This window comes from Oncorhynchus kisutch, linkage group LG29 (genome assembly GCF_002021735.2).
Source record: "Oncorhynchus kisutch isolate 150728-3 linkage group LG29, Okis_V2, whole genome shotgun sequence".
Lineage (NCBI taxonomy): Eukaryota > Metazoa > Chordata > Actinopteri > Salmoniformes > Salmonidae > Oncorhynchus > Oncorhynchus kisutch.
This window is the reverse complement of record NC_034202.2, coordinates 12,009,744-12,036,410: the sequence shown is the minus strand read 5'-3', so window position 1 is coordinate 12,036,410 and position 26,667 is coordinate 12,009,744. Positions and strand designations below refer to the sequence as shown.

Here is a 26,667-nt window from a genome sequence, read left to right as displayed (position 1 = left end):
TTTTAAATGGCTAATTGATCATTAGAAAACCTTTTTGCTATTATGTTAGCACAGCTGAAAACTGTTGTCCTGATTAAAGAAGCAATAAAACTGGCCTTTTTTAGACTGAAATTCATCAGTCTATTCTTGTTCTGAAAAATTAAGGCTATTCCATGCGACAAATTGCCAAGAAACTGAAGATCTTGTACAACGCTGTGTACTACTCCATTCCCAGAACAGCACTAACTGGCTCTAACCAGAATAGAACGAGGAGTGGGAGGCCCCGGTGCACAACTGAGCAAGAGGACAAGTACAGTAGGGTGTCTAGTTTGAGAAACAGACACCTCACAAGTCCTCAACTGGCAGCTTCATTAAATAGTACCCGCAAAACACCAGTCTCAACGTCAACAGTGAAGAGGCGACTCCGGGATGCTGACCTTCTAGGTAGAGTTGCAAAGAAAAAGGCATATTCCAGTGTCTGTGTTCTTTTGCCCATCTTAATCTTTTATTTTTATTGACCAGTCTGAGATATGGATTTTTCTTTTCAACACTGCCTAGAAGGTCAGCATCCCGGAGTCGCCTCTTCACTGACCGACAGTCTACTGAGAGACAGACCAGTCTACTGAGAGACAGACCAGTCTACTGAGAGACAGACCAGAGAGATTGATGGATGGATCAATGGATGGGTACAAATAAATAGAAGATAGATATCACATACCGTATAAAATAATAGAGTCGAACAGAATAGAAAATAATATACAGTACATGGAGGGCATCAGAATATAAACAGGAAGTGTGGTCTCACCGATTTCCTCTCAGCCTTGAGTTCCGTGAGGTACCGCAAGAGTTCTGTGATGATCTGAGAGGTCAGGTTCTCGGCGATGACTTCGTGCTGACCTGCGTAGTCGTTCAGCTCATTCAGTGTCGACAGGAAGGCCCGGCATGACGTGTACCTGACAGGTCAGAGGTCACAGAAAGTGATGTCAGAGGAGGAGGGGCTGACACAGCAATTGATGGGTCATGACAACATGCTCAAGTCATGTCATTCATTGAAGAAAAATCAACTATCAATGATTTGCAATGGTCGCATTGCAAAGTCTCAAACTCACTTGTTCTCCTCCTCCTCTTTTGAGTTCTTCTTGGGTTGATACTTCTTTGAAAGATTCCTGTGAGGAGAGAAGAACCGTAGTCTGTTATTTCAGTACTGGGTAACAATAAGTTGGATTCTTTTTACTATTTTAAGCATGTGTATACTATCCCATTGGGTTGATACAATAGGACAGCAGGCGGGCTGAAATACCCTAATGCCTCCCCCATTACTGATGTCCATGTCACTGTGCCAATGGATCTTCCACTACTGTTCAATCTGCCAGAGTGCTTTATGCCATCGCCCCCCCCCCCCCCCCCCCCCCTTCCCCCCCCCTCCACATCCATCCCCCTGTTCCAGTAATAATGCTTATGGCCTCGGGAGCGCGAATACACAATCAGTCACCAAGAAGATGCATGAGACGAGTGAGTAGAATAGAACAGGCCAGCACTAGTAGAATGCTGAAAAGGGGGGGGGTTATGGTTAGGGCCAGAAGATTTTCCAGACCACGTGACCTGGCCAGGGCAAAATCTCTGTCTCTCTCGCTTCCTTCCTTCCTTTCTCTCTTTAACCCTCACTCTGTCTCCTTCCTTTCCCCTGTCTCTTTCTCTCTGTCAGCCTCTCTCTCTCTCTCTCTCTGTCTCTCTCTCACTCTCTGTTTGCTAGCGATAGTCGGCTCAACTCCGCGCCTATTTCTGGTTATCGCTCTGTACCTGCTATATGTCACACAGTTTAATAACAGTCACATGCACGCACTCCGCACATGCACGCACACACAGTAGGTTACTCAATCTACAATGAGTGTGAAAAACATTAGGAACACCTTCCTAATATTGAGTTGCAGCCCATTTTGCCCTCAGAACAGCCTCAATTCATCGCGGCATGGACTCACAGGGATGCTGGCCCATGTTGATACTTCCCACAGTTCCCACAATACTTCCCACAGTTGTTTCAAGTTTTCTGGAGGTCCTTTGGGTGGTGGACTATTCTTGATACACACAGGAAACTGTTGAGCAAGAAAAACCCAGCAGTTTTGCAATTCTTGACACACTCAAACCGGTGCGCCTGGCACCTACTACCATATCCCGTTCAAAAGGCACTTAAATATTTTGTCTTGCCCATTCCCCCTCTGAATGGCACACATACACAATCCATGTCTCAATTGTCTCAAGGCCTAAAAAAAATATTATTTAACCTGTCTCCTCCCCTTCATCTACAATGATTGAAGTGGATGTAACAAGTGACATCAATAAGATATCATAGATTTCACCAGGATTCACCTGGTCAGTCATTGTCATGGAAAGAGCAGGTGTTTGTACACTCAGTGTATGTACAGTAGACTCTACCAGACAGCCAATAAAAACAGGTAAACCAATTAGAAGAATCCACCTAGAAAGGCAACACACCACAACAAGCCAATAAGACTTCAGCAGACAGATGCAGAGCGAATCAGGAAGCAATGAGGCGTGCTGCACGGAAGCCAGGCAGTGAATGGTGAGTCATATCAGGGCTCCACTATGCCACCATTTTACTCGCATACGCACCTAAACATTTGGCTGTGCGACCTGGAACTTTTTTATTTTTTTAGAAGCACCTGTACACCTCAAAAAATGAAGGATTCTAGCTTTATTACTTCAAATATTTTTTCATTGTGCTCCTAAATAAATTTGTGTGCACCTACATCTTTCAACTTCGGAGCACATGTGCTCCTTGTAAAGAGCGTAGATCAAATCAAATGCTATTTGTCACATGCGCCGAGTACAACAGGTGTAGAATATACCGTGAAATGCTTACTTTACAAGCCCTTAACCAACAATACAGTTACTTTACAAGCCCTTAACCAACAATACAGTTACTTTACAAGCCCTTAACCAACAATGCAGTTACTTTACAAGCCCTTAACCAACAATGCAGTTACTTTACAAGCCATTAACCAACAATGCAGTTACTTTACAAGCCCTTAACCAACAATGCAGTTACTTTACAAGCCCTTAACCAACAATGCAGTTACTTTACAAGCCCTTAACCAACAATGCAGTTACTTTACAAGCCCTTAACCAACAATGCAGTTACTTTACAAGCCCTTAACCAACAATGCAGTTACTTTACAAGCCCTTAACCAACAATGCAGTTACTTTACAAGCCCTTAACCAACAATGCAGTTACTTTACAAGCCCTTAACCAACAATGCAGTTACTTTACAAGCCCTTAACCAACAATGCAGTTACTTTACAAGCCCTTAACCAACAATGCAGTTACTTTACAAGCCCTTAACCAACAATGCAGTTACTTTACAAGCCCTTAACCAACAATGCAGTTACTTTACAAGCCCTTAACCAACAATGCAGTTACTTTACAAGCCCTTAACCAACAATGCAGTTACTTTACAAGCCCTTAACCGACAATGCAGTTACTTTACAAGCCCTTAACCGACAATGCAGTTACTTTACAAGCCCTTAACCGACAATGCAGTTACTTTACAAGCCCTTAACCGACAATGCAGTTACTTTACAAGCCCTTAACCGACAATGCAGTTACTTTACAAGCCCTTAACCAACAATGCAGTTACTTTACAAGCCCTTAACCAACAATGCAGTTACTTTACAAGCCCTTAACCAACAATGCAGTTACTTTACAAGCCCTTAAACCAACAATACAGTTACTTTACAAGCCCTTAACCAACAATGCAGTTACTTTACAAGCCCTTAACCAACAATACAGTTACTTTACAAGCCCTTAACCAACAATACAGTTACTTTACAAGCCCTTAACCAACAATGCAGTTGAAGAAAGAGTTAAGAAAATATTTACTAAATAAACTAAAGTAAAAACATTTATAAAAACGAACACAATAAAATAACGAGGCTATATACAGGGGGTACAGGTTAGTCGAGGTAATATGTACATGTAGGTAGGTGTAAAGTGATTATGCATAGATAATAAACAGCGAGTAGCAGCAGTGTAAAAACAAAGAGGCGGTGTGTCAATGTAAATAGTCCGGGTGGCCATTTGATGAATTGTTCAGCAGTCTTATGGCTTGGGGGTTAGAAGCTGTTAAAGGGCCTTTTGGACCTAGACTTGGCGCTCTGATAGCGCTTGCCGTGCGGTAGCAGAGAGAACAGTCTATGACTTGGGTCTTTGACAATTCTTTTTGGGGCCTTCCTCTGACACCGCCTTGTACATAGGTCCTGCGATGGCAGGACGCATGGCCGCAGTGATGTACTGGGCCGTACGCACTACCCTCTGCAGCCGCCTTACAGCCGAATGCCGAGCAGTTGCCATACCAGGCGGTGATGCAACCGGTCAGGATGCTCTCTTGGCGTGCCCTCTTCACGACTTTCCTGGTGTGTTTGGACCCTGCTATATTGTAGCTAGGCCTTCTCACTCATGCATGGTGTGCTGTTTACTATGCTGATGTTTGTACCATTAACCCTCTCATTTGGGGAATGGAGGTCAGGTCGCACATGGTGAGCACAATGAAGGTCAATAGAAACACTAGAATATCAACAGAACCCCTGCGACGTCGTGGTCATTAATATTAATGGTCAATGGCGGGGGGGAGATACGAAACGACCGCTGCCTCTTCAACGACTAAGCTACTGCGGCAATATAATAGAGGCAATATTAATAATGCTGGTACAACAACTGTTATGGCCATTGACAGTAGCAAAGGTCATTATTAGGCTACCATGTGGGCCTAACTCTGCCAGTGAGACATGCACGTGTTCCTCCTCGGCAGTACTAGCATTGAAATGCCACGCATGGGATGTGTAAAAAAAGAAAAGAAGGAATGAACAAATCATGGATGTGGTAAAAACACTACAGCATGTCTGCTCGTTCACTGTCGCTCTCTCTCTCTCTCTCTCTCTCTCTCTCTCTCTTCACCACAACTCCCTACTACTCTCCCATGGTGTCTGCTCTGTTGCCAGGCAGATCTATCTCTTCCCCCGCTCTCCTTCATTTTCTCTCTTGCTTTTACCCTGCCTGTCTCTCATGGCCAGATGTCATTTCAAAATGCATTTGGCTTTCCTCCTCCTCCTCCTCCTCCATAGAGTATTTAACCAACACACAGACAGACAGGGGGTGCTCATAGGACTTAAGGATTAGACCAGTGTGTGTGCGCGCGCGTGTGTGTGTGCCCCATATTGGGTGATACGGTGTCATTTTCTCTAGACAGTGTGTTTGTACCACCCACACCCCCATTCTTCTTAGTAGTATACACAATGATAGTCCTTAGCCTACTGTACTCTACTGTACTGTGGATTATGCCAATGTGTGTTACTGTGCTTGGGGGAGGAAACGTAATGCACTGTAGCCTTCTGTACTATAATGAAACATTGTGCGTGTTTATCCATTCGGTACAGTGGAGGAGGATTTAACCTAGATTATACCAGCGCATGCTGTTTGGTTTGGTGAAATGGTAGGTCTATAATGGTACTGTGCACCGTGTATTGTGCAGTCAGCCATGCCGCCTGTCTACACACTATATCATGCACGGTTTTAAATACAGTGACCTCCAAAAGTATTGGGACTGTGACCATTTTGTTGTTGTTTTGGCTCTGTACTCCAGCACTTTGAATTTGAAATGATACAATGACTATGAGGTTAACGCACAGACTGTCCGCACAAACATCATAGCTCCCCAAAAATGCTAACCTCCCCTGTTAATGTAATGGTGAGAAGCTAGCATGTCTTTTTCACGATCCATTCATAGTCATTGTATCATTTCAAATCCAAAAGTGCTGGAATAGAGAGTCAAAACAACCAAAAATGAGTCAATGTCCCAATAATTTGAGCTCACTGTATGCTTCTGGTCTAATTTCCGACCATTTCTCTTCGACCATTGTGGTGCCGTGGTATCTGCGGAGCAGAGTGAGGTGTTTGTCTTGTCGAGGAGTCCGTTCTAATAGCGGATGCAGAGATGCTAACCCATCTATGAGGTGTTTCATACACGGCAGAGAGCTGTCGCCATGTTCAGGCCCAGAGACCATAGAACAGATCTATCAAAGATCCAACAGACATCGCAGCTCTATCAGAACTCACACGGACAAGGTCAAGCTACAGCAGAATTGCAGCAGCGAGGGGGAAAAACCTCAAAAAAGGTTCAAGAGAGGGAGGAGAGGAAAAAGAGACACACACGGGGGAGAAGAGAGGCAGGAAAGAGCGAGGAGAATAAAAAAATCTATAAATCTAACTTCCTCCAGCATAGAGGTGTGACGAGGGGCAGATGATCCAAGGGCCAATTTCATTAGCGTTTATTAGATCTAGGAGTGATCCAGGTAGATTCGATCTGCTTTAACGAGCTAAATTGATTGGTTGGAGACTAATTAGTCCAAGGATACACGTGTAAAAAAAAAAAACCTGAATAACCTTGTTGAAAGCTTTAGAAACAGGGCTATCTATTCTGTCACTTGCAAATCATATTTTTCTGTGATAGCAGTAGGTCATCTGGGTGAGAAACCAGGTCTCCTGCATGTCACAGGACTGTGTTAGCCCACTTAGACGAAGCCCATGGGGATTAGTCCAGGAAGCTAACACAAGTCTTCAAGTCTCGGGTTACATTTCACCCCTCTTTAACCTCATACTCAGAGATCACGACACCAATATAACTGACTGGGTTCGAAATCGGGCCTACTGCACAACCACAACACTTTCTGTGGCAAACAGAAGCAGAAGGATCTGTTGCACTCCATTTAATGAGTGCAACAGAGGCGGTTTGGTGATCCATCCATGTGATGAGTAACCTCGTAAATACCAGACTGATTAACGATTGTAGCGAACCGTTCATGTAAGCTCGTGGGATCAGACTGCCCGCGAGGCCATGTAATGAACAACCTTGGCTGAGACATGAACACATGTGTTAGTTTGACTGACTGGGTTATAACACAGGTCTCCTGTGCACTAGAAAATGCAACTTTCTTATCACACGAGCGTGGTCACAGAACCACCTGTGTTACACTTCACCCTCCTTTGACCTACTTGAAGAGATCCTTCCAAGTCACAGGACCAATGGCTAGGTTTTAGCCTAGGCTTTAGCTCAACAGCCTTACACAGTCTCAACTGAGTCAAATGTTCATCTTATAATGACTACCCTTGCTGTAGACTTGAAACCAGGGGCAGACTGGGACCAAAACCTGGCCCTGGCATTTTGAACACACCGGCCCATTCTTTTCCATGCGGCCCCCATTATTAGCCAAATAACTTAGCCAAAACATGTTAGACAGGCCCAATGGGCGAAAAAATGTACCAGTCCATCTGGCATTTGCACAAAATACCAGATGGCCAGTCTGCCCTGCTTGAAACTAGACTATGTCTAACACAAACAAACACATGTCAAACTAACACGTCTTCAGGTCTCAGGCAAGGTTCTCATCACATAAGCATGGATCTCCAAACCACGCCAAGTCACCTTGCTGGATTTCAAAGACTTGTATTAGTGTAGCAGATCATTTCAAAGTATCGGCCCTTGCGCAATTTGAAGTAGGCCTTTTTTTTTTTTATAATACGATGGGTTGAAATGCTTCAGGAGGGCGGTCACATGTGTTTTCGAGGCAGAAGTCCTAAGTTCGAGTCTCCATATGAGCTGAATCAGGGGGAAGCGGTATACGCTAAGCAGGCAGCGTGACGTCCATTGCAATGGTGCCACTGGACTCAGATCTACAGTAGCGCTGGTTCAACCGCTGGGGTCGCTGTAGAGTGAGTTAAGGAGGTGAATGTAGCAGATAGGGATCTGTGAAACTCACTTATCAGCCTGAAGTGTCGCTCCTTGCACAATTTTCAATAGCGCGGTGGGTTGGAGTGCTTCAGGTGAGCGGTCACGTGTTTGCGAGGCAGAGGTCCTGAGTTTGCGTCTCGGTATGAGCTAAATCAGGGGGAAGGGGTACTCGTTAAGCAAGCATTGTGTCGTCCTTTACATGAACTTATCTTTATAGGCTTTAACTAAGTGGGCTAACTCAGTCTTGTGACACGCAGGAGAACGGGTTCTAACCCAGTCAGTCACAAAAGCCATATTAAATAGGGAGTGGAGAGGCTATCCCTAGAAGGGCTATGACAGGGCATTTCAACTATACTGAACAAAACTATACTTACGCAAAATGCAATAATTTCGAAGATTTTTTACAGTTCATATAAAGTCAATCAGTCAATTGAAATAAATTCATTAGGCCCCAATCTATTGATTTCACATGACTGGGAATACAGATTTGCATCTGTTGGAACAGATACTTTTTTTTTAAAGGTACGGGCGTGGATCAGAAAACCTGTGGCCTGTGGAATGTTGTCCCACTCGTCTTCAATGGCTGTGCAAAGTTGCTGGATATTGGCGGGAACTGGAACACTCTGTCGTAGATGTCAATCCAGAGCATCCCAAACATGCTCAATGGATGACATGTCTGGTGAGTATGAAGGCCATGGGGAACATGTTCAGCTTCCAGGAATTGTGTACAGATCCTTGCGACATAGGGCCGTGCGTTATCATGCTGAAACATGAGGTGATGGCGGCGGATGAATGCACAACAATAGGCCTCAGGATCTCGCCACGGTATCTCTGTGCATTCAAATTGCCTTCGATAAAATGCAATTGTGTTCATTGTTCATAGCTTATGCCTGCCCATATCATAACCCCACCACCACCATGGGGCACTCCGTTCACAACGATGACATCAGCAAACTGCTCGTCCACACGACGCCATACACATGGTCCTTGGTTGTGAGGCTGGTTGGCCGCTCCATAAAATACTATCTCTGTGTTACAGATACCAAAGTCCGACACAGATGGAAACTAATTAGGGCATGTGGTGTGTGTGTGTGTGTGTGTGTGTGTGTGTGTGTGTGTGTGTGTGTGTGTGTGTGTGTGTGTGTGTGTGTGTGTGTGTGTGTGTGTACGAACATGTGTGTGTGTGCGCTATGCATGCAAACAGAGAGTGAGGAACTAATAGTTCTATTATCTCCTTGGTAAAGGAAGATTTATCTAGAAAGAGAAGGAGGTGGGGTTAGGGGTTAGGGGTGCAGAGGCGGGGTGCTGGATGGGGGTTGGTCAGTAGTCAGTACTTAGAGTGTTTAGCCCTCTTATGGGCCCTCTCTAGGGAACGAAATAAGGGATTTGGGGGGAAGATCCCTGCTGCTTGTTGTTGGGGTGTAAGAGGACTTAGGAAGAATATCCCCTCACCCCTACCCTCCTTCCTGGGGAACCAAATCCCAAAATGTGGTTTGATGGAATTTGAGGGGAGGAAGAGCGCAGGTTTAAAAGGGGGGCGGGACTAAACGACTGACACTCCCCCGTGTTTGGAAAAAAATAAATGTGGGTCAGCGCTGGCTGGGGTTGATAATGATGATACCTCATTACTATGGCAACACATGCCCCCAACCCGCCCCCCACCTTACTTCCTCTCGCCTCCAGCGGAAAACAGTGAGAGAAAAACACTATCGTGCCAGAGGGAGAGAGAGAGAGAGAGAGAGAGAGAGAGAGAGAGAGAAATGAGAGAGTGAGACGCAGAGAGAAACAAAGAAAGAGAGACCGAGAGAGAAACAGACAGCTAGAGAGAGAGAGAGATGGAAAGAAAGAAAGCGAGAGACTAACGCTCCAGGCATCCTTTTTCTGTTTATTTAGCCCTCCACCTGACTAAAGCTAACATCGCTGAGTCTGCCAGGCTCTCTGATACGACCTCACTAAAACCAACACAGTAGTGATGTGCTCACTGCAGGCTGAATGAGATGAACATCGTCAAACTGTCATTGACTTTGCCTGTGCGGAAGCATGACATGCTTGTTTTTAATGGCAGTGAAATATCTTATATGTTATAATCATTATATACTCTGTACGCTGAAGAAGGCTGAGACTGAAATGATTACATTATTAAAGAGTACTATCCATTTCATTCACCCGTGAAACATCTAGACAGAGGCCTAGACTAAGGTCATAAATCAAATCAAATCAAATGTATTTATATAGCCCTTCGTACATCAGCTGATATCTCAAAGTGCTGTATAGAAACCCAGCCTAAAACCCCAAACAGCAAGCAATGCAGGTGTAGAAGCACGGTGGCTAGGAAAAACTCCCTAGAAAGGAGTGGGCAATAAAGAAGCAGAACTCACTTAATCTGCTTTGCATAGTTGATTTCAATCTCCGATCGCTCTTTGACGAATTTGGTGTACCTCTCCACAAACTCGATGCCCGACTGTGTATGCTTCTCCAAGTTATCAAACTGATCCTGTAAACAGAGGAGAGCGAGAGAGAGAGAGAGAGAACGATGCAAGAATGAATATAACATCCCAATACAGTTCTAACGTTTTTGACGCAGCATTCTGAGATTTGGTTAAGGGCAGCCATCTTGCAGTGACACAAACCTCACTACAGTAGTTGCCAAGGACCAAAAGTTGACTACATGACCTTTTCCATGCGTGTTGATAACGCGGCAGCTGCTTTGAAATGTCAAGAGGTTTAACAGTTCCAGGTATCCATTATAATGGCTGTACCTTGCCTACACAAAATTACTCACGGCAACACTGTTTGTGCTAATATTTTCCCCTTCTCAAAAGGCCAAGGGTTTTACAGTCGACAATTAGACCTACTCTCTCGCGTTGCTGCTGCCACTTAACTTGTTATCCAAGTCTATTTGGCACACCTGCCTTCTAATAAGGCAACAGGGTAAAACAGAAAGAGTTGAGGTCACTTCATTGAACAGTGGGTCTAGCTAGCCTTTCTAACTTAGCGTTGTTTGTCTGTTAGTAAAAGTCTTATGGGTCTGGTACTTCTTGGAGCTAGCGGTACCGATTCCAAAGAGACTGTTTTTACCAGCCAAAGTCACCAATCAGACACAACGCTTGACTTACTTTATAGACTGTCTGATATGTGTAATTCATGTATTGGGTGCCGTTGTGGGGTTTTGGTTTTCTTTCTTCTTCTAAACAGCTTATAGTGTGGGTACGACATCCATGGTCCTCCTAGTCTCTTAAATGAGATATTGGCGCCCTGTAGTATTGCTGTACACGAGTGGTTACAAGCAGAAACACCTCCACTGACGAACTCCTTGACCCCACCATTTACAAAAACACATTCAGCCTCCTCTTCACTTCCAAGTAAAAGGACTTTCACTGTAGGCTACTTTTAGCCTAGAGTGAAATGCATGACTATGGCCAGTGACGGTGTCTTGTGAAAGGCTAACCCACAATGGCCTTGTAAATTATTCATAGATTCATTCAGTTATTCAACCTAACTGTACTCATCTGTACCTTGGAGTTGAACAGGAAGCATGAGGTATATGATAGTCACACGAATCCTTTTCATGCAACGTCTCTCCTCTGTCATATAGCCTAAGTATGTGTAGAATAGAGAAAAACTTGATGATGTTATTAAAGCTAAACTCAGCTAAATCACCACGTGCCAGGAAAAAATCTAAATAGCATACAAACAGGGTAGCTGTATATATATACATATATATATATATATATACAGTGCCTTGCGAAAGTATTCGATCCTCACTGAACTTCTGGAGAGAGTTTGCTGCACTGAAAGTAAAGGGGCTGAATAATTTTGCACGCCCAATTTTTCAGTTTTTGATTTGTTAAAAAAGTTTGAAATATCCAATAAATGTCGTTCCACTTCATGATTGTGTCCCACTTGTTGTTGATTCTTCACAAAAAAATACAGTTTTATATCTTAATGTTTGAAGCCTGAAATGTGGCAAAAGTTCGCAAAGTTCAAGGGGGCCGAATACTTTCGCAAGGCACTGTATATATATATTCCATAGGTGTTATTATTGTGTTAATTGACAAGTCAAACCCAGTGAGCTACCTCTGGAACAGCTGGGGGCCATGATGAAAAAATTGAGAACCACTGACTGATTTAGTCAGCCGTTCTCAATTGACACAAGGCCATACATGAGTTTTTCACAAGACACCATCACTGGCCATAGTCATATATAATATGTGTTGGCATAACACAACACACACATATATATATATATATATATATATATATATATATATATATATATATATATATATATATATATATATATATATATATATATATATATATATATATATATATATAGTATTTTACCCCCAATTTCAGTCTTGTCTCATTGCTGCAACTCCCCAACGGGCTCAAGAGGCAAAGGTTGAGTCATGCGTCCTCTGAAACATGACCCGCCAAACCTCACTTCTTAACACTGCCCGCTTAACCTGGAAGCCAGCTGCACCAATGTGTCGGAGGAAACACTGTTCAACTGACGACCGAAGTCAGCCTGCAGACCCTCGGCCTGCCACAAGGAGTCGCAAGAGCGCAATGAGCCAAATAAAGCCCACCCGGCCAAAACCTCCCTTAACCACGCTGGGCCAATTGTGCGCCGCCCTATGGGACTCCGATCACGGTTGGTTGTGATAGCCTGGGATCAAACCCGGGTCTGTAGTAATGACGCCTCAATCACTGCGATGCAGTGCCTTAGACCTCTGCGCCACTCGGGAGGCCCAAAACCTATGGAATTTTAACAATAAAATATGGTGCGGATCCAGGATTTTTTTAAACTGCATGGTTCTTCAAAATGATTTCTAAAGAAGCTTTCAGATTCTCCATTAAGGTTCTATAAAGAACACAAAAAAATTGTTCTATATAGCCCCAAAAAGGTTTGTACCCATACGGAACCCTTTTTTGGTGCTATATAGAACCTTTAGTACGGACTCAGGAGAAGCAAAGGTCAAGAGCCATGTGTCCTCTGAAACACAACTCAGCTTAACCCGGAAGCCAGCCGCACCAATGTGTCAGAGGAAACACCGTACACCCCGGCCCACCACAGGAGTCGCTAGAGCGCAATAGGACAAGGACTAACCGGCCAGCCAAACCCTCCCCTAACCCGGACGATATTGCTGAGACATCGCCTAACCCGGACAACGCTATGCCAATTGTGTGCCACCCCATAGGTTTCCCGGTCATGGCCATCTGCGACAGAGCCTGGACTCGAACCAGCATCTCTAGTGACACAGCTAGCACTGCCTTAGACCACTGCGCCACTCGGGAAGCCACTATACATAACCTTTTTTAATGGCGCTTTATAGAACCTTAGGAAAGGGTTCCTTATAGCACCATTTAGAACCTTTTGAGGATGGTTCTTTACTGAACCTTCAAAAAAGGGTTATACTGTATCACCAAAAAGGGTTATACTGTATCACCAAAAAGGGTTATACTGTATCACCAAAAAGGGTTATACTGTATCACCAAAAAGGGTTATACTGTATCACCAAAAAGGGTTATACTGTATCACCAAAAAGGGTTCAACAACAGTTATAAGCCAAATAACCTCCATCTGGTAGTATTTAGATGTTTGAAATGTTTTGTGTGTAGCTTACAAAAAACATCCCTACTGTATTAGAGGATAACACACTCCAGTGCACCACAAAACATTGCGCAATCATGCTTCTCTACAGCTACCGTCCACTTACAGTATTGACAGTAACAAATTCACCTTGGTATAGCTCCAACAGTCCCCCATCATCTGTAGTCCACCTCAACCAAAGCAGAATCCCTCGGTGCAGGATATTCCCCAACTGTCGACCGAGCTACCATCCCAGTTAGCATGACAGCGTTCTTAGTGGGGGTGTCTTTTGTGCTGCTTTAATCCATCGTTTTACACAGCCAGGCTGCTACAGCTAGCTAGCTCATTGGCACAGGAAGTGGATGTGGGTTCTGCAGTTTAGTATATGGGCTTGATGCCCAAAAAATATATACTTTTTTGGGGGACAGTTCTTTTTTTCTGTAGGCTATCATTAGTGCTGAGCGAATAGTGCTTTTTTAGGTTGGTTCAGTTTCGGGTTAAATTATTAACAAATAATCAAGTTTCGATTTCAGTCTTCACTATTTTTGTAAACGCTATGCATTACGCGGGTTGCAAAATGCTGTAAAAAAAAGAAAAAACTATGAATAAAAGTCCCATGATGGTCGTGACTTCCCATTACTGCTTATTTATTCACATTGCTTTACTTTTTAAAAATACATCAGTTGAAGTGTATATTAAAATGTGTTTCATTTGACAACTTTATTATTTCATTTCAAGTCATCATCTCATCTCCATAGAGCTGCCGCCTATGCTGTCTGACACAATCACTATTTTAGTAGTTCTTCAAAGTAAACAAGGCATACTTTTATCCTAGTTGTTTCGCAAGCTCTCTATCCCTCTCCATCGTGCTATCTTCTCTCCCTGCCCCGCACTAACCTGATGTAGCAGGCATATACGTACTCGGTTGAAGGTTTACACACGAACATCCCTCAGTGGACCCACTCATGTGAAGAGAATTGTAAAACATTTGGCTATTCTATTGAAATAAAAAGACATGCCAGTGTAGCTTCCTCTCATATCATATTCTTTCTTTCTTTGTCTTTATCCCTCACTCCCCCCTCTCTCACGCACTCTCTGCAGCATGCTCTCCTCTTTCTTTCTCTCTCTCTCTCTGCTCCCTTCTTCATCCCTTCTTCCCTGAAGCGGTGCTCGCCACTCATTGCCAGCCTCTGTGCCAAATAGATTCAGCAGATCTCCTCACAGGGTTTGGTTAATTAAAACACTGGATAGCAGCCACTCGACAGGATCTCACCATACAACCACATAATGAGCGTACTCCAAATGAAAATGTGCTATAATACGGAACTTCTCCACCCCCCACTGCATCCAAACACGCCGCGCACTTAACACGCACAAACATCCCCCTCACTCACACACGCATCCCTCCACAGAAGTAGGAGGACCACTTTGGAAATTCATGTTTCACGTTCTACCCTCTGGGATCCAATGCATATCTTGCCAGTGTATTATTTGACCCAAAATACGTAGGCTAAGTCACATTACCCTTCTTAGTTGAGGCAGTTGAGGCAGCATGGTATCCTATAGTTGCAGGGGGGGGGGGGGATCCACCCTTGTCCAACGTCAAAATCCAACCAAGGTCCAACTCTCCTCTGCCCAGAGTGGAACAGCCAGTCAAGCCTCACTGTGGTTCGGTTGGAAAGGGTATCATTCTCCAGAAAATACTGACGGTATCCAGTCCCATTGAAAGTACACAGAAAGGGTTACCAAGGAAGTCCAGTGACCATTCGAAAGGTTCAAGCGCACTATTCCTATCCCCTATTTTCACCAAGGAGACCAAAATCTACCCTGGTGTGTCTGAGAGAACGAATGGAAGGGGTCCCGGAGCAAGAGAGAGGGATACAGTACTGAGACACACATACGCACACTCCTCCTACACACACTCTGCATCTGCGGCCAGCCGTAGCCTGGGAGCATGCAAGCTAAATGCTCCGTCAGGCGTGAGATGAACTCAGTGGGATGTCAGAGGAGGAATGATTCAGAGAGGGGGGGGGGGATAGAGGGGCGTAAAAGAGGTGGAGAAGAAAGAAAAGGATGGGATGAGAGGGACTGGACTGGAGAAAGAGGGAGGGGTCACTTTGATGAAAGATAATGCAGATGACCGACATCCCCTCATTCATTAGCTGGACAACCCAAGGCAGGACAGTGGGGGACACTTCTGGGAAAAGATGTGTCACAATGGTGACACGTGGTCTGAATACACGACTAAGAAGACACGTTCTACCGCATAAAGGGGGAGAGATCTCAGAAAGAGGAGAGAGAAGAAAGGGAGCGAATGGCTTTCCACTAGAAAGGGAGAAAAAAAAACACCCTGGCCAGGCGATTCCCACAGGCGGAAAAAGTGCTAATAAATTATGAATAACACTGCATATCAGAACAAAATATCAAGGAAAACGACAGAGAGTATAGGAAGGTGCACTCTGATATCACAGAAAACCATCACCACAATTCTCTACTGCCTTGACACGTCAAAACAATGTGTTTAGACAATCCGGAAGAGGCAGGGGGCCAGACAGTCACAGCATTTGTAGTCTCGCTCATCAGAAACTTGGGCGCTCGGCTTCATGAGACACTCCATCTTCATTGTTTCAATCTATTTCTGAATCTGAAATCTATAGAAATTCCCTGTCGGCATCTGCCTTCGTGTTCAAAACCCCTCACGCTGTCCCATTGTTTCATTCCCGAGGAAAACATCCTGACTATGGGGCGCAGTCCCTCTCTCTCCTCTCATCCCCTCCTCTCATTCTTTCCTCTCACCCCCTCCTATCCCATGGCCCCCTGCTCGTGCCCCACTTCTGTATCAGCTGTAACCTCTGACCTCATTTCCACAGCGATCTGGGACAGGCACAGCCGTTCCTACACTTGTTGATTCAGGCCTTATCCGATCCACTATTGTACTGCACATCGGATCGGCCCATTTAATTATATTTAGTCAAATCAATATACCGTACCGTAGGCTATATCACCCCACTCCTCTATGAGATCTGCGAAGGCTTGAAATGAACAACAAAGGAGGCACTAAGGAGGCTAATGCTATACAGTATGTTACAAAAATGCACAAAGATGTGCTTGTTTGTGGTAAAGTAGCTTATAGCAAAGGATTTTATTTAAGGCCTATGCCTAGCTATATAGGCCTTTGCTTACCTATATATCTCTATACTACTATATGGCTCTGTGTAGGTAGGCCAGTTGACAAGCATGAGCATGCAGGGGAATGCAATCTTATTTTATATTTAATCCCATAGTTTGGTTTGGTCATCTCTCCAGGGCTGCTAATACATGATGAAGCTTCAGAGTGCACCTCGGCCCGACCTCTGTGCTACCCTTCTGTGTCACGCCTGGTATTATCCAGGCTTCTCTCTCTGCTACCCTTCTGTGTCACGCCTGGTATTATCCAGGCTTCTCTCTCTCTGCTACCCTTCTGTGTCACGCCTGGTATTATCCAGGCTTCTCTCTCTGCTACCCTTCTGTGTCACGCCTGGTATTATCCAGGCTTCTCTCTCTTTGCTACCTTTCTGTGTCACGCCTGGTATTATCCAGGATTCTCTCTCTGCTACCCTTCTGTATCACTCTCTCTCTCTCTTCCTTCTTCTCATCCTCTTCCTTCTCCTCTCACCTTAGCCCCTTACTGTCTAACACAGAATGAAAGGTAAAATATAACTTCTGTTGGCACTGAAAAATAATGCAATGACTTTGCATAAAGCCCCCTAGGCAATAACCTGGCTAGTTTCTACACTTTTTTTTCAACTACAGAGGGTGGTAGAGGGTAACAATGCCCCCATTATGCTGCCCCCCGAAGGTGGTCAACAACACTTAGATAGGGTCTGCAAATCATTGACTACTGCCAAATATTTTGGAAGGCTCTCTCTCTCCCCCTCGAACCTCCCTCCCTCCCTGGCCCTGTAAGCTCCAACATAGGATGATTCACCACGACAGGCCTTGGAAGAAGACAACAACTTCTGATGAAACGTTTGACACAGCGCCCTCTCTTCTTGAAGGGAGAGAGGACACAAGGAAGCCAGATCTAGAGAAACCTCCTCTATAAGCTTTTTAGATTGCGATTCCCATTATTTTATTGGCACCTAACTCTAGGTTGGTGGTTTGCTATTTTCCTTTCATACCAATGAAAGACTGTAGTAGACCGGGCAGACTCAAAAACCCTGCTGATCATTACAGGCTAGGACTAGTCTGTCTCATACCTTACCATAAGTTACAATCCAAATGTTGTAGCCTGCCCATCCACAACCAACTACCTCCAACCCTTCTTTACAGGTCAGTGTTCACAATAAATGGAAAGCTGTGCCCAGTGGGAAGAGGCATTCAATAGGCCATTAGAAAGAGAGAGAGGGGAGGGGCCCGTGTTTAAGGTTGAACAGGTCAGCTGAAATAAGAGAACGCTATCTAATAGCCTGTTAAGTAGTTGTCCAAGTGAGCAAGAGTCATGGACCTACATGTTTCTGTGGGTCAGAAAATCTTAAGGAAGCACGCATGCACACGCACACACACACACACACCAACCAGGTGCTAAAGATAGGCCTACACATAGGTAGCTTATTATCGCATAGTCACAGAAATGTCATAAATGGGAGTGAGTCTACAAAACACCATGCTTTCAAACACATCATGTCATCAAGGTAAAGGGTGGCTACTTTGAAGAATAACAAATGTTTTGTTTAACACTATTTTTTGGTTACTACATGATTCCATATGTTAATTCATAGTTTTGATGTGTTGTCTGTTCCAAATTTTTATTTTACAATTTACAATGACCGCCTACACCGGCCAAACCCGGATGACGCTGGGCCAATTATGCACCACCCTATGGGACTCCCAATCACGGCAAGTTGTGATACAGCCTGGATTCAAACCAAGGTGTCTGTAGTGATGCCTCTAGCACTGAGATGCAGTGCCTGAGACCGCTGCGCCACTCTGGAGCCCCATATATCATGCAGACAGAAAACATTAACATCCAGAAGTAGCATCGTTTCCCACTGTTCCTCCAGAAATAATAGTCATACCACAGGACACACGTGGAGAGAGAGAGAGGGGGACACCAGATGTCCCAACAGAGGTGAGACAGAGGGGACAGATGTTCTGCTGGACGGATAGACAGGCTAGACAATGGGACTATAACTAACGAGGGCACAAAAGTCATTGTCTCGGTCAGAGATCCTTCACATCACAGTAGAATAGAATAGAAGTGTGTCGTAGGACAGAAGTGTGGACCAGATGTTATGAGTAGGGCTCAGAGGAGACTTTCCTGATCATATGACCTGACAAGGAAAAATGGATTGGCTATAGGCCTAACTACGGCCCAGAGGTTTTCCTGATCAGTTCACATGGTCAGAGACAAACTCCCGGCCCTTGTCACGAGGCATAAGTAATTCCACTGAAAAGTATCACATAGTATTAACAGTAGTTTGATTTGGTTTCTTCTAAATAACAGACCAGGATAATAATCAGGAATCCGATCCTGATCTCAGCATCTTGAGGAAAGCTGCCCCAGTTCTTTTTGTTGCTGAGATACCGAACTACTGGACCTACGCACCGAGTCATATGATGTAGCCTAAAGTCCTTAGGACTTGTGGTCCTTACAACTCCTTATTTAAACTAAACATACAGAGCAAACGGTCATCAGCATCATCGTTGTTTAGCTAACAGGGACAAAGTACTTTCCTAATACGGCATTATCTTTGATCTCTGTATGTCATATCTACTTCACAAGAGTGGGAGGTGAAAGGGGGGTTTCAATTAGGTCTTCCTAAGAATATCTCTCAATGAGAAACTCTGATGAACAATAAATCCCTGATCGGTTGGTTGTGTAAAAGCCCCCCCCCCGCCCCGCCCAATCGGTCATTAGCTCTTAGTGATGAATATCCAATTGGTGCTAACAAGTTCTAGTCCTTGCCAGTCTAATAAACTACAGCAGCATAGAGGAAAATGTATGATTGCTCAGTAGTTTTCCTATTCTAAACAACCAACAAATGTCATGACATATAACAATCTCCCCTCTCTCTCTCTCTCTCTCTGTCTGACCTCAACACAAAGGCACAGTAGAGCAGAGAGGAGAGTTGTACTCTGCAAAATAGTTGTTTTGTTTCCTCCCGGCCCTATCAATGCATTAGGCTACTCCAGCGTGTCTCACGAGTATTGGGCGTCCGACCACCAGGGCAAATATTTAGTGGGAGATGCCGACCTGGGTCCCGAGCACACAGAGGCTTTGTCCATTGGACTGGGTAGGAATAATAATCTCCACTGGAGGACTCAGTAACCCCTAGGCGGAGGGGACAGACACACACACACACCACACAGAAATACACACACACACACAGCTCTCCACTGGACAGTGAGTATCACCACAAACATTTGCCTTGCTGAACAAAAAGGGCACAAAAGCACCTTAAGTGCCCCCTTCAACCCCACCGCCCCCCTGCCCTACTCCCCCCTAAACAATGACTTTACACAAGACTGTAATCATTAACCTAGACCTCTCCCTTCCTTCCCTTCTCTTGATGTGGCCGTTTCAGCCTGTTCTGAACCACAAGCAATGACTCCACATCACCCTGACTAAAACCAGCTCTGATCTTCCCCATGCAATATAAAAAGCCCATATGGCGTTTAGAATGTAAGTTCTCCCTTTAATATTTAGCATACTTTTGTTTCAGCTGTCGGAGAGTTTTACTCCACCCAGTTGAGCTGTTGATAAAGTATTCAAAGCGGCCCTCTAAAAATATGTATACACACAATTTTTTTTGCATAAACGCAGCTGTCTGAATGTGCTGATATCAGCATGTGTGTTAGTGCTGTTGTTTGCACATATTTATAGCAACACGACCGTGGCTAGTCGTGGTGTGTCTGTCCACACGTGTGTGCGTTCTGCTGTTAGCAGGGCTCTAAAGTGAGGCCATTGTGGTCGCATATGCTCCTAAATATTTATCTGTGCTACTTGGAATTTTATTTTGGGAACATCAAAATGACTAGGGGAGAAGAAGAAGAATTGTTGTTATGACTAGGCTTTGCTGTACTGCTGCCTCCGAGTGCCATACCCCGCGGGCACCTACAGTGCACCTATAGGCCTACAGCTCGTCAATCAGATGGCCCTACGATTACAGTGTCTGCAGCTTCCTCGAGAGGACAGCAAAATAGATACTGTGAGAGTTCCAAACGTTTAAAAGAGAGACTGTCGACGAATACAGCAAAGAGCTGCTGTTTTTATGAGTGAGTTGTTCATGTTTACGTTTTCATTCAGCTCTGTCAACCCCCTTTTTATTCAACACTTTTATACGCCATAAAACGAGCTTCTCCCTTCTTCCACTTCAACCAGCACTGCAGCTGCAATGAACGAGTGTATCAAAAGGCTTGCATTGTTATTATTAGTGGAAATACTTCACTTTCTCTGGTCATAGGAGTAACATGAATTTGTGGATGAGGCCAAAATAATGCAGAGTGACTCAAGTTTCGCCATCAGCTGGAAGACGGTGTCCCCTTTTTGGTCATGGTCAGTCTCAGCGGACAGTGAGAGAGCAGAGGGCTGCTCCCTCCCTCCCTCCACTGAGACTGATCATCAGATGCAGGCATCGTCAGTAAATTGAAATAAAATAAAAAAAGTTTATGCCCACTCAGCTGTGCCTCACAAGCAATACAACGACTGATCTATTTCCGGTGTGATCATAAACCTTAAGTTTTGAAATATAATTTGGAAATGGTCTGAGAAGAACAACATCAGCAAGGCAATTCAAGCATAGCCAATATGCACAAACCTCATTGCTACAGACTGTTTTGAATAGGTTATTGTTGCATAGTCTTAAATCTGAGCAGTAGATCTCAGCTTGCAGTATCAACATTTTAGCTTTTTATAATAAACAAAAAAAACTAGATTTCAGACTAAAATTCCAGACTTTGAACAAGCTACAGTCATGACATTTTGTACATACAGTATTTGCATCTCCTCTTAAGCAACATGTTTCCCATAAGGACTAGGGCTGAATGTCCTTTAGGTGCCTTTTGGCAAACTCCAAGCGGACCTTTCACTGAGGAGTGACTTCCGTCTGGCTTTGTTTTTGCACTGACATGCACTGTCAACTGTGGGACCTATATAGACAGGTGTGTGCCTTTCCAAATCATGTCCAATCAACTGAATTTAGCACAGGTGGACTCCTATCAAGTTGTAGAAACATCTTAAGGATGATCAATGAAAACAGGATGCACCTGAGCTCAATTTCGACTCTCATAGCAAAGGGTACTTTGTAAGTGAGGTATTTCTGTTTTACATTTTTTATACATTTGCAAACATTTCTAAAAACCTGTTTACATTTTGTCATTATGGGGTATTGTGTGTAGATTGATGAGGAAAACAAACTATTGCATCAATTTTAGAATAAGGCTGTACCTTAACAAAATGTGGAAAGAGTTAAGGGGTCTGAATACTTGCCGAATGTCCTTTATATGCTTTATAATGCTTTTCAATGGCTTCCGGTTTTGGTGGGAAATACCAGGTTTCCCGAGAGAACAGTGATTTATTCTTGGGATGGAACATTTGTAAAATACTGGAAAAACATTCAACCCTCATAAGGACCTATAAGCTCAGCTCATTATATTTCCTGCATTTTTTTGTTCCCCACCAAACTTTGAACAAGCATATATCCTGTCCCGTTTGAGCTACAGTCATGACATTTTGTACAGTGCCTTGCAAAAGTATTCACCCCCCTTCGTGTTTTTCCTATTTTTGTTGCATTACAACCTGTAATTTAAATGGATTTATATTTGGGTTTCATGTAATGGACATACACAAAATAGTCCAAATTAGTGAAGTGAAATGAAAAAAATAACTTGTTTCAATTTTTTTTAAATGTTTATTGGTCCGTGCATATGTATTCACCCCCTTTGCTATGAAGCCCCTAAATAAGATCTGGTGCAACCAATTACCTTCAGAAGTCACATAATTAGTTAAATAAAGTCCACCTGTGTGCAATCTAAGTGTCACATGATCTCAGTATATATACAGCTGTTCATCAAGGAAAACGCTATGTCTGTTGCAAACCCAACACCTCTAATCACCCAGAGAACACCATCCCCACAGTGAAGCATGGTGGTAGCAGCATCATGCCAGGCGGATGTTCTTCGTAGGCAGAGACTTGGAAACTGGTCAGAATTGATGGAATGATGGATGGTGCTAAACACAGGGAAATTCTTGAGGGAAATCTGTTTGAATAGTAATGCACGCTCATGTTTTCAGTTTTTGTTGTCTTATTTCTTGTTTGTTTCACAATAAAAAAAATATTTTGCATGTTGTGTAAATCAAATGATACAAACTCCCCCCAAAACATCTATTTTAATTCCAGGTTGTAAGGGAACAAAATAGGAAAAATGCCAGGGGGGGGGGGTGAATACTTTCGCCAGCCACTGTACATATATGCATCTCCTCATGAGAAATAAGTTCCCTATAAGGATCTAGAAGCTCCGCCCATTCACAAATGGTGAACATTTTGAAAGAGAGTGTCGACTATCTACAGGCACTGTAATTCTATACAGATGCAGCTAACAATGTATTAACGTTGGCAATGGGTGGGACTATGAATCTATCGCCGTGCGTTAGTTACACACGATACCTCAGACACCACTGGCCCTATTTTGACGAATCTTGGGTGAATGATGTGTCTCGCCACGGAGATCCGACATTCACAAAATTACACTGATTGGCAAAAGGGAGGCGCTATAGTAATAACTGAAAACTTCAATGCATCTCTCTATCAAGCAGTCGAGTCCGTTCTCTGACATCCCATCCATTGTGAGCTATCAGTGCGGATTTCCGGCGAGGGAAAAAAATACTTAATTGTTTGAATAAATCACAAATTGGGGGGCGGGGGGGTTGCTGCCTAAATCGTGGGAAACAACATGTTTATTGTTGCCTTGTTTAAGTTTGGAGCACCAGTGCTACCAATTAAAACATGTTAATTTAGATCCCTGGCTGTGAGTCACTGTAACTGGAAGGGTGGTAATAACTCATTCATTGAGGCCTTTACAGCAGAAATCATTTGGGCTTTGCTCATCAGGGAAAGTCCTTGTCAGTTGTCCAACGGATTGTATTCAACTGAAATGTGTCTTCCACATTTAACCCAACCCCCTCTGAATCAGAGAGGTGCGGGGGGGCTGCCTTAATCAACATCCACGGCACCCAGGGAAAAGTGGGTTAATTGCCTTGCTCAGAACAACATATGTATTCCTTGTTAGCTCGGGGATTCGATCCAGCAACCTTCCGGTTACTGGCAACGCTCGAACCACTAGGCTAACCGCCTCCATGTGACAAATAAACGCCCTGTCCCTGAGCTCCGAAGTTCAACTGACACCAAGTGACAGTAGATTTGTGCTAGTGTTACATAGCCAACATTTAATTTAAACCAAGTAAGGTTCCTTCAGATACTGTATCATGTATTTTTTTTTAAAGTAATGCATTGCAGATTAAATTCCGACTAACGGTATTGTACAGACTGTGGCGCTCAGGTGCGTAACTGTCTCCTAACTGTGACGGAGATGTTGAAGATGAGGATAGAATCACCAGTTACTGATGTACACTCACAGAGCTGGTAATCTTCATCTGCAGTAGGGTCTGCAGATACTCCTCAGACGGGGTCAGCTGCTGGGTCTCATGGCTCAACCCCGTCCCTGCACCCATCCCCGGGTTCGGCGCCGAGGCCCTTCTCAGCACATCCGTTTTCATCGTGTCTGTTTTGGGCGAGCACACAGTGTCCAGGAGTCCAAAGAACTCACTCCGCCTGCGCAACATGCTCATGGTCATTGCACACCAATTTAGGAGAATGGTATAGGGTAGACAAGGACTTTAATCCATTTCAGAAGGTGAAAAACACAATGGAGGAAAATAATACACGTTCTGACCAAGATGGCCTTTGTAGATCACAACAATAACTCCAACAGACCGAAGATTCTAACAAAAAAAGGATGAAAGAACCAAAAGGGACAAAGATAGAAACCAAGGATGAAGAGAGACTTCCAGAACCAATCTAACCAGTCTAGAACATTACCAGCCTTTACCCAGAATGCCCACGACTCATGACATGACTCAGTAGAAACCTGGTTTTGACGTGGTTATTAATCTGATTACAAACCCTTTCGCCTCACCCAGAAACCCCACCACCCAATCAAATGTCACCGTTCTCTCTGAGATTACTACACCGGGCCAATGAACACACGTCAGCCATTGTTCTTAGAGCTGTTTTTCAGAGTTTGTTATTTTTGAAAGAGATCAAAGTCTTATTTCTTACATAATCGCATTTTGCCTAGAATAAAAGGCAAAACGGTGAAAATAGAGAGATTTCTAGGATTTAACCAACCATGTGATAGAGCTATGCAGATGAAGAGTGGGTGGAAAAACATATAGCCTAAAGCATACTGAACTATAGGCTTATAGGCTCTTGCTGGTATAATATATTAGGGAATTGGAACACATCCATACTGTATAAGGAAATTGGAACCCATACAGCTTTCCAATACTCTAGAGCCCTCAAACTCAACTATGGACCTCTGATTTAGATCTGGGACACCCGGTGGGTGCAATTCATTATAAGGTCGAAGAGAAAATCAGCAGGCTCTGGACCTTGTAGGGTAAGAGTTGAACACCTCTGCTCCAGAGGGTCTCTGTTCAGGATCTGATCTGGTCTGGGACCAGGGATGGGCAACTCCAGTCCTCAGGGCCTGATTGGTGTCCCACTTTTGCCCCAGCCCCAGCATACACACCCAACGCCAATAATCGAATCAGGATCTTCAGTTTAGAACGCAATTAGTTTAACAGCTGTGTTTTCTAGGGATGGGGGGGGGGAGTGTGACACCAATCAGGCCCTGAGGACTGGAGTTGCCCATCCCTGGTCCCAGACCAGATCAGATCCTGAACAGAGACCCTCTGGAGCAGAGGTGTTCAACTCTTACCCTACAAGGTCCAGAGCCTGCTGATTTTCTCTACCGACCTGATAATGAATTGAGGATAGAAGGATAGAAGTTGCCCAACCCTGTGCTAGACCTTGATAACATTGGGTGGCTGGGTGACATGGAAGGGTGATTCCGATTAGTCCACATCTTCCCAGCTGCACGGTGCAGGCCCTGTGTTGTTGTTACTGTAGGCCTTACCATGCTAGCTAGTGGTCCTACTACTTTACATCAACGAATCAACCTTAAGCCCCAAACATACAGCCAACTGGCAGCCTCCATGCCCTGCCACAGACTAGCACTCACGCTGAGCATCGGCGTGTTTAATGGGCAAGGGCGAGCAGTTAACAGTGAATGTAATGTCACGACAATGGCACCCCTGCCCAGAGGACCAGCTGTCCAGAGATAGCACTGTGGTTGAATCCAAATTGGCACCATATTCCCTATGTAGTGCACTACTTCAGACCATAGTAGTGGTCAAAAGTAGTGCACTAAGTACATTAGATACTAGGCTGCCATTTCAGACGCAAGACTCAATCCCTCTCCAAGGCCCACAACACTAGGCTTATGCAGGCCCAGACCACAGCAAGCCTAGGGAAACTCTTCAGAGCATTTCAGTTATAAGCTATCGTAACGTGCAGGGGTGTCATGCACCCCCAAAATCTGAGGGGGCATAAAGGATGTGAGGATGGCTATTTCCAGCAAACATGAGCCATAGTCATTGTGCTTAGTTCTATGTCAAAAATATGTTTATTTTTCTGCATATCTAAGCATACACTGTTAGAAAAAAGGGTTCCAGAAGGGTCATTCAGCTGTTCCCATAAGGGAACCCTTTTGTGTTACATGTAGAACCCTCTACCTGGAACCAAAAAGGGTTATTCAACGAGTACTCATATGGGGACAGCTGAAGAACCCTTTTAGGTTCGAGATAGCACCTTGATCTGTCTGTATCCTCCTGAATGGTGGTTATTCTGTTAAAAAAGATCGAACCCTTTTTTTATATTTCCGCCTAAAATGACATACCCAAATCTAACTGCCTGTAGCTCAGGACCTGAAGCAAGGATATGTATATTCTTGATACCATTTGAAAGGAAACACTTTGAAGTTTGTGTTAATGTGAAACTAATGTAGGAGAATATAACACATTAGATCTGGTAAAAGATAATACAAACAAAAAAACATGCAGTTTCATTTTTTTTTGTATTGTCTTTGAAATGCAAGAGAAAGGCCATACATTCAGATAAGAGTATAGGTGTAATTTAGATTTTGGCCACCAGATGGCATCAGTGTGTGTGCAGAGTTTCAGACAACTCC

General features: G+C 44.1%; 1 protein-coding gene across 22 annotated transcripts in view; it reads right to left on the bottom strand.

Annotated features, from left to right (window-relative positions):
* LOC109873668 (formin-binding protein 1) overlaps nt 1–26,667 on the bottom strand; it is a 97,919-nt gene that overhangs the window by 52,350 nt on the left and 18,902 nt on the right. For 8 of the 22 annotated variants that reach the window (XM_031809244.1, XM_031809246.1, XM_031809266.1 and 5 more), the window contains exons 2-4: nt 10,160–10,275; nt 1,089–1,145; nt 785–932 (exon numbers count right to left, since the gene is read on the bottom strand). In XM_031809244.1, the coding sequence (XP_031665104.1) occupies nt 785–932; nt 1,089–1,145; nt 10,160–10,275 (321 nt within the window). Of the gene's footprint in view, nt 1–784; nt 933–1,088; nt 1,146–10,159; nt 10,276–13,527; nt 13,640–14,901; nt 15,326–26,667 lie in introns of those variants that run through there. The other 14 variants (XM_031809247.1, XM_031809252.1, XM_031809249.1 and 11 more) reach the window with 8 other exon arrangements.